General features: G+C 40.8%; 1 protein-coding gene across 1 annotated transcript; it reads right to left on the bottom strand.

The window, feature by feature from the left end:
- Positions 1–1,200: 1,200 nt before the first annotated feature.
- LOC110313837 (signal peptidase complex subunit 3) lies at positions 1,201–2,830 on the bottom strand. The gene has a single exon (XM_021188252.2). The coding sequence runs from the start codon at positions 2,592–2,594 to the stop codon at positions 2,052–2,054; it is 543 nt and encodes a 180-aa protein (XP_021043911.1). The 5' UTR covers positions 2,595–2,830; the 3' UTR covers positions 1,201–2,051.
- Positions 2,831–9,010: the final 6,180 nt, after the last annotated feature.

Raw genomic sequence — 9,010 nt, 5'->3', positions numbered from 1 at the left:
GGTGTGTGCAAACAAAGGCAACAACAATAACCTATAATGTTTTTTTGGGGGGGGGGACTTTTGGACAATCCTGATCAAGAACTCAAAAGAAGAATTTTCATGCCTGATTTGAAAGGTATGAATGTTAGGTAGCTATGGTTCCTGGACTGGGGTGGTAGGGAATATTGCCAGCCCAGATGTGAAATTTTTACTGAAATTATATGTATATATTCCTACACAGACCTGATTGTATTGTGTGTATTTTAGGTAGATAGTTCACAATATGATTCCTTAGAACTTTTCAAACATTCTGTTATTTTGCCCTTTTCTCTCCATTATTTATCCTCCTCCCCCTCCTTGATTAGATCCATTTCCCACTTCCTCCTACAGGCACTCTGGCAATCCCCCAACCATTGCTTCCCCATCCCCCACCCCAGCAAGGGTCTCCTTTTACTTTCCTGGTTTCTGCAATTACACCAGGTTATAGACTCACATCTGAAGATGAGAGAAGCACCAAATATAATCTTTCCTAGTTTCATCCATTTACCTGCAAATATATTATTTCAGTTTTTGTTTTTCACACCTTAATAGCAGCTGATGAAAAAGCAGAGTTGGGGAGCCCAGTGTGATCTGATACCATCCATTTGTGGACGGTGGTGGTGGTTCCTAAGGCCTCAACCCTAGACAAATAATAGCTGCAGAAAACCAAGGAACACTGAGGGGGAGAGAGATACCCTGGGGAAGAACACAGCAATGGATTATTCAATACCAAATGGTCAGCCCTGAGGATATAGGTTATGCAGACTGAGCAGGTTGTATTTAGGAATATATGTATATATTCACATATATGTATAACATACATACACAGGCAAACACATAGAGATACAGACATAGACAAACACAAACTATGAATTTGAAAGAACGAGATTATATGAGAGGGTTTGGAGAAAGGTAAAGGAAGAGAAAATAATGAAATTATATTATAATTTCATACAATAAAAATATTTAACAAAAAAGAATCAACTTGTATTTCAAATTTAAATTCTCTTGTTTGCTTGATGTAAGAAAGCTTCTGAACTTCTGTTTCTTTATTTGAAGAGAGCTAGTGCATGCACTGCTTACTTTTTAGGTTATAGAGAAAAACATCTAAGAATGTAAAAATCATACCACAAGTGCAATTATCAACATCCCAATGATGATTAAATAATGGACCTAAGAGAGTTTTAAGCAGTTAGCATTTATTTAAACGCATTAAACATACTAGAACATACGCATCTCATGTTAAACATGCAAACATTTTCAAACTTCAGTAACAGTACTAAGACAAAGCTACACTGCACAGCAATCTTTGTAGAGAAACCACTTTAAGACACACATTTGATTTACTTAGGAGACTTGAAGTGAGGTATAGTCATTTACAGCTCCAGGAGACATTCACTATTTAAATGGTCACATTTGCTGGCAAGGAGGGAAAGCAGTAACATTTCTGACTCATGTTTAACTATTTTGCAAGTCAGACTTTTACAAAACAAATCACAATTTTTCTAGTAATCAAACACACCCTAGAAGATATAAGAAAACGGCATTCAACGTGAACCCACAAGGAATCTCAGGAATAAAATACAGTTATTGTGACAATACCAACACATCTAATTTTTAAATCCTCCCCAAATTTTATATATCACATGGAAAATGTAGTGAATATGACAAAACTGTGTATTATTTTCAATCCTCATTATCCAACTGTCTAAAAATAACCTACTGTGGTGAACTTCTTTGTTGTTTCATTGGTAAAATAAAGTTCCAGAACTCTATTAGCCTTTCCCTCCTACTATACAATTTGATGTTAATTCTTATACAGAGGAAGAGTGATAACCAATGTCACACTAAGATCAATGAATGTAGTCTCTACGTTAGGCACGGGAAAGCATGATGATGAGTTCAGCCAGTCCCAGAACAAAACCAGCACGTTTTAAAATAAAAGAGAAGTCAGCAAGACTTGAGAGAAAAGATGAAAGAAATACGATTCCTTAGGTCCACAGATGTCCCTTTTCCAATGCAGAGAGAATTCTTCAAAAAGTCGTGGCTATTTCATAGGAATCTGGAAATGGGACAGACACGCGTCCAGATCCAGTCACAAGAGGCAGGATCCCAGCAATAGGTATCACTTGCCAGGAGAGAGTCAAAGTGACATTCCTGTTTCCCTTGAGCCCGTGTCCATCGTCAAAGAAAAAATACTTGCTTTTGACGTCTTTCAGGTTCAGCTTGGGGTTCTCCCCTCGCAGAAGGATCTTGTCCCAGAGGACCACCTGGTTCACAGCGTTGCTTTTGGTGGAATATTCTGCCGACAGATAAAGGAAGAGCTGCTTGACGTTCCAGTCGAAAGTCTTCTCCAGATCCGCGGAGATGTGGAAGGTGATGAAGCCCAGGTCGCTCTTCTTTCTGGGTCCGGTGAAGTCTTCTACTTTTTTGAGCAGGATCCTGGAGACGTGCAGGCGCACGGGCGCGCTCCTGTCTTTGAAGGCGGTGGTGAGGATGCAGCCCAAGGTGAGCGCCGCCATGACGCTCAGCGTGAAGGCGAACAGCGAGTTGGCCCGGGACAGCAGGGTGTTCATCTTGCAGGGTGTTCGGTCGGCGGCTCCTCCACGCGGGCTCCACCGGCGCTCGCTGGCTGGCTGGCTGGCTGGCCGGCTCGGCACGGGCGTGCTGTTCGCTCCGCGGTCCCTCTGCCTTCCTCCGGCTCGCGCGGAATGCCGGGCGCGCGCACGCGTCCCTGGAGCGCGCACCGCCCACGATGCCTGCCCCCTCCCCCGCCCCAAGTCACTAGTTAACCCTACAACCACTGTCTGCTGATAGTCTAAGGCACTTGGAGCATCTCATAGAAAGCGGCAGCGTGGCCGAATGAGCCTGGGGGTGCCTTGAACTGTCTCACCCGCACACCCAGACACAGTCACCGAAGGTCCCTGCTACCAACCACAGCCCCCGCCCGGGCACACAAAGCCCTGGCCAGGGAACCCTCTCCCTCTGCACACTGCTGCATCATGGCTTCCATACATCCTAGCCCCTCCCCTGGCCTTCTGCAACAGGCTGCTGATGCCTGGACTTCCTCCCCCCCCCCCACACTAGCTAACCCTGCCTCTCTGCAGTCCATTCCCTACACACAGACCAGCCATTCCCTACAGGTCATGTCACCCCCTTGCTGGCATCCTCCACCCTCAGCAGANAGTCTTAGTGTCAGAGGAGGCCCAGACTGTGTGCTGCATCTGCCCTTTCCACCCCTCACCCCCTACCAGCCTGCTTGTTGTCTGCCAGGCTGCAGGCTTGCTGTCTGTTCCTGGGTTAACTGGAGCACACACAGTACAAGCACACCAAGACATGGCCTGTCTGTGTATCATTTCTTATTCAGGACCCAGTTCTAAGGCCACTTCCACGAAAGGCTTTCAGGGACAACTTCCTGTGTAATGATTCCTGACTCTTGATTCTTAGTCTACCTACCCTAATTATTCTCTTAATCATTAATGACCACCAAATTGCCTTTCCAATTGATTTGTCTTCTTAGTCCCAGTTTCTCATTCTTTAATGACAGGTTTGTGACCCTGTCTTTCCTGTCCTTTATGCTTTTCCCCAGTGCTTAAGTCAGAGGCTTGTATACAAATCTGAATAAATATTACTTAGTTAAGGAAGTAGTATTTGACACATCGGAAAAGACAAAAGAAGCAGATACTTACAAGCAAGTAGCCATAAAAATCACTTGCGCAAGCATTCAAAATATCTGAAAACCTTGTAGAAACCCCACATTGCTTTTCAAACCTAGATGGATATTGAACGGAGAAATTACTGAAAATGTAGAGTCCCTGCTTTTGATTTAGTACTGGGGGGCGGGGAGGCACAAATATGTTCCAGTTTAATTCATTTCCTCTGATAATTTTGAAGAAAGCTTCTTACTTGGAAAATTCCAGGCCTAAACAGCTAACATTTGAGTACCACTAATTTAATGTCACTCATGCCTAGTTTTCAGATAACTGGGTGGTCTTTACTGTGGTAATTACTCAAAGTAGCCCAGTCCCTCAATCCACTTGAGATCACAGGGTACTAAGAAGCTGAGTGCACAATTTACTGAGCAGTATTTCTTGGAAAGATTCTCTTTTTCCACTGAATTACATTCGGATCTTTAAAAAAAACAATGTTGATATGGATAATTTCATTATTTAGTTCCTTTGATTTAGCTTCTCACCTTGATGTCAACACAACACTTTCTTGATTATTATAGATTTATCAGAAAATTTGAAATCTGGTGTTGCTTATTCTCCAGTTACGTTGTGTTTTCAAAATCTATGTCTTTTGAGTTTTTACTGCATGTGAGAATCAGTGTGTTATTTTCTTTGTAAAAATTTTTTGGATTTTTATTGGAATTATTTTTATTGGACTCATTTTTGGTGTTATTTAAGATAATTTAGGGAGAAAGACAGTCTTCTCAAGATATAGTGCTCAGTCAAATGTACTCATATTAGCAAATATAAACTGTGATATATCTATCGGACTACATTCAAAGAGTGAAATCAAAGGGGCTATATATCTAAACGGAGACCTTGAACTATAACATTTTTTATCAGACTATATGCAAGAGTAACTTTTTGCTCTTTTGGTTAGACACTAAAACCCACAATTTCCAAGTGAGAAATCACTAAAATGTACTTTTTTTATAAACTAAAAAAATGAGCTATTTCAAAACTCTAGTAAGATAACATAAAGACAAGTTTCTGAGAGAAAATATTTCAAAATTGTAGTATCTAAGAGGACTAATAATTAGAATATAAATTGTCACAAAACTAAATATGATAAAACAGGCACATTTCACTAAATAGTTAAGAATTAAATATATAGCCGGGCAGTGGTGGCGCATGCGTTTAATCCCAGCATTCAGGAGGCAGAGGCAGGAGGATCTCTGTGAGTTCAAAACCAGTCTGGTCTACAGAATGAGTTCCAGGACAGCCAGGGCTACACAGAGAAACCCTGTCCTAAAAACAATGGTGATGATGACAACAATTATGACGATGATGACGATGACAATAATATATAAAACACTGCTCGAGGTCCAGCTAATAACTGTTACAGTATGGGTGGAGAGGGCTTCACAAAACCTCGCTCCTACCTGAGAAGTTACAGGCAGCTAGCTAACAGCCATAGAGGGAGAGAAAGTCAGTTTTCTTTGTGGGTGGTGCCCCTGGCAGTTTCCTCATGCTACATTGGACAGCCCTATATCCACATGTGCGTAACACTAATTAGACCCATGTATATACGTGTGTGTGTGTGTGTGTGTGTGTGTGTGTGTGTGTGTGTAGTTTGGAGAAGGGATGTGATGAGAGGGGCCTGTGAAGAGATAGAGGAGGAGGAAATGAGGGATAAATTTGATCAAAATGAAAAAGTCATCTATGAAGGGAAAAGAGAATGAAAATAATTAAGTAGACAAGTAATGATGGTAGATTAAAGTCAAATCGATGAAAAAGTCTGAGATTCCCAAGAAAATGGCCCCACATTCCAAAGTAGGGCAGCGGTTTCATTTCTGCTGAAGCATAGTAGCCACATCAAATCCAGCAGGCAAGCACACCCAACACGTCCCCCTGGGCTTTTATTTCTAATGCAAAGGGATCTCGTGCCTCTCTCAGAGTGATCAGAGCTCCCGCCTTACACTCCCACACAGTTGGCTGACTCCAAACAGTGCAGCTGATAAGCAAAGTACAACTTTGGAGAACATCATGCAACCTTGAGCACATATTTTGATTTCAAGAAATGCTGACCCTGTGGGAATTTAAATTTCTGCCAAGTGGCTTTTCAAAAAAACATTTTTTCAATGGAGTTTTGTCTTACTTAACCCTGGAGTAGAAAAGACAGCATATCTTGTTTACATTTCACACAGAATTAAGGAGAGAAAAAATTTTAAAAATGATTATCAATTAACTAATATTATATTCTGAGAGAATAGCCAATAGTTTGAAACACTGACAAAATTGTTAATTCTGAAACTTTTATACCCTGCTAATGGGGGTGAAGAAAATTGGACCAACACTTGAAAACACTTCTGTAGTCTTCTTACAATGTTATTTTTGTGTCTCCTGGATGAGCTGGCCATTAAACTCTTAAATATTATCACAGAGGAATAAAACACCTTTGTGAAATCAATTTAAAAAATGTATTAACACAAAATCTATATTGGCTGTATGAGTCAAATTTTGTTGCTCTGATGATTGCCCAAAACACTTAAAAGAAGGAAAGATGTATTTTGGCTCACAGTGTTAGGTATTTCACTCAGACTATATAATAATGTCCTTCTGTTATTTCTGGGCCTTGGATAATGCAAAGCAAACATAGTGGCAGGCAGTCTGTTGAAAGATGGGGGATGGAAGGAAGAAGAGAAGGAGGAAAAGGAGAAGGAAGAAAGACAACTAGGAAAAGATAGAAGCTCCCAAGGCACACCCCAGTGATTTACTCCCTGGGAAAGTTTCCATCACTTCCCAATAATACCATTACTTTATGAATCCATCCAGTGTACAAACCCATTTATTAGGTTAGAGGCCTCTTGAACCCCCTTGATCCAATTACCTGCCCAATAATTGAGGAGAAGCCTTCAATATATGTGTATGGGATGTGATATCCTCACATCTAAACCATAACATTGACTAAAGTGCCATGTTTACTTGGGGACAGTCAAGGTGTTTGTCAGGAAGAACAAGAGCTGCAGTATTCCGTATGTCTTAGAAAATAATCATAATTAATAATAATAATAATAATAATAAAAGCAATAACAACAATTTATGTCAATTTGTTTCTTAAAATGGATATATTTGTATAATTGAGAAAACTGAATTTGAATTATTATTTCTCATAATATAAAATTCTTGTAACTGATATGACATTTTAAAACAAGTGATAAATTCATGTTATCTTCATAAATTTATTACAGACTAGATTTCAAAATCTGAGCTAGGGAAGAACTCATTGTGTTAAATGTCTAAAAATGACTTATACCTAACACTCATTATAGAGATACACAGAAGTCACAGATTAGTATTTAAGCAGTCAGAAATAATTTATCATTGTTTAATAATGTAAGGCATTAAATTATCTCTTGAGGCATCTCTGATGGCCCTCTAAGAGCATTATGAAAGTGGGGGAAATCATTGCCTTTGAAAAAAATAAGTTTTATAACAGGTAATTTTTTTCAGACTAATTTCACTTTAGTTTTCTTGTATAAAAACCCTTATGTGGTAGCCAGAACTAGAACCTGGGTCCCCCGAACAGAGACTCTAGTGTGGGTTTTCACAAGCTGGCCAATGAATCCCTGATAAGGACATTTTGTGAATGCAGTCTCTTTTCAGAGATCAGGGCTCAAGTACCATAGGTCTTTGAGATGGCACGAAGGATGGTATCCCCTGCCTGATGTGTAGCAGTCATCAATACAGGCCATCATCAGTTGCATTGTGGGCAAGAATCAGAGACTATGCAAGTGCCTCTGGGGACAGGGATGAGACATACCAATACAGAGCCACAGTGGCTTGCCACCTTGCACTGAACAATGTGGGACTTGACAATCTGATTCCCCAAGTAGTCTCTCTGCATGATGGCCCCATGGAGGCTCCAAGGCTACCTCCTTGAAACACTTAACACCAAGACCAACATGACCACTGTAGTCCATGATAGCGACAGAAGCCTTGAACCTGGTCCCCTGTCCAGTCAGAGTCTGCTTCTGCACTGTCATGACCCTTTACAGGTGCTCCCAGGATAATATCAATAATCTAGGATTTTCTGATGGACAGGGAGAACGGGTAGATATCCTTCAGAGACTTGACCTTCGTGTGCTTGACCAGGCAACCCAGTTTGATTGATGGGGGTCCACTTCTTGTTTTTGGATACCGCCACAAACTGTGGCCCCTAAGACCTCTGCTGAATCCTCCATAGAAGTTCCCACTTAATCCTGGGACCCTGGGTCCTCAGTGCTGTCCTGCTGCACTGGTGCTAATGGCCATTTGGTGTTTTCCAGAAGAGGGAGGAGGAGGCGGAGGAGAAGGTGGATGAGGAAGAGGAGGAGGAGGTGGAGGTGGAGGAATGTGAGAAAAAAACAGGAGGGGGAAAGAGGAGGAAGCAGCAGCTGCAGCAGAGGAGGAGGAAGAAGAAAGAAGAAGAAGAAAAAAGAGGAGGAGGAACAGAAGAAAGAAGAGGAGAGGAGGAGAAAAAGGAGGGGAAGGAGGAAGGGAAAAGGAGGAGGAGAAGAACAACAAGAAGCAGTGTAACTGTTTTTTAAATAACACCAGAAAATATAACGTCTACAAATGTTCAATATAGGATCAATGAAAACATGGCTACTAGGAAAGAATTCAAATAAAGATACCACAGTGCTTTCAAATCATCTATATATTTCAACATCTATCTGATAGAGTCACTGATTTTTATTTATTGCCAGAAAAATACATGTAAATACAGTGCAAATTCACATAAAACATCTTGTTCTTCCAATAAGCATATATGAATATTAATATAATGCTTAATAATGTATAACAGTAAGCATTTTATATATATTTCAGATAAAGAGGATCTGAGATAGGCATTAAGGGCTGCTACTAAGCATATTAAGACGATGGAATCAGCCAAATCTAAATTATAAGATGGAAACAGCTTTTCTCCTTCTGAACTTCTGCATTTTCACAGACACTATTTTATCACATACTTTTGTTCAGTTCCATGAAATCGCAGGAGGAAAGCATAATACTCCACTGACGATGAAGGCAGTGTCCTGTACTGAGCACTCCTGCCCTTCTGATCTATAGATACTTCAACAGATGTCACTATCTCCATCCTTAGAGCTCACCTCCTTCAGCGCACACTATGATCACCCAAATAAAGAGCTCCCCAAAGAGAAAAAAAGGAGCCCAGCAACTGCCATGATTCAGTAAGTTAATCCTTGCCAGACATCATGGTAGTTACTGGCCAGTGACTAACAGCACTGAAACTGTTAATGACTAGGCAAGTACCATTA

Source organism: Mus pahari, chromosome X (genome assembly GCF_900095145.1).
Source record: "Mus pahari chromosome X, PAHARI_EIJ_v1.1, whole genome shotgun sequence".
Lineage (NCBI taxonomy): Eukaryota > Metazoa > Chordata > Mammalia > Rodentia > Muridae > Mus > Mus pahari.
This window is presented reverse-complemented; position numbering and strand designations above follow the sequence as displayed.

Bases quoted from the DNA above. Each gene is read 5' to 3' on its own strand.
- LOC110313837 (XM_021188252.2), bottom strand. From the start codon at position 2,594: ATGAACACCCTGCTGTCCCGGGCCAACTCGCTGTTCGCCTTCACGCTG.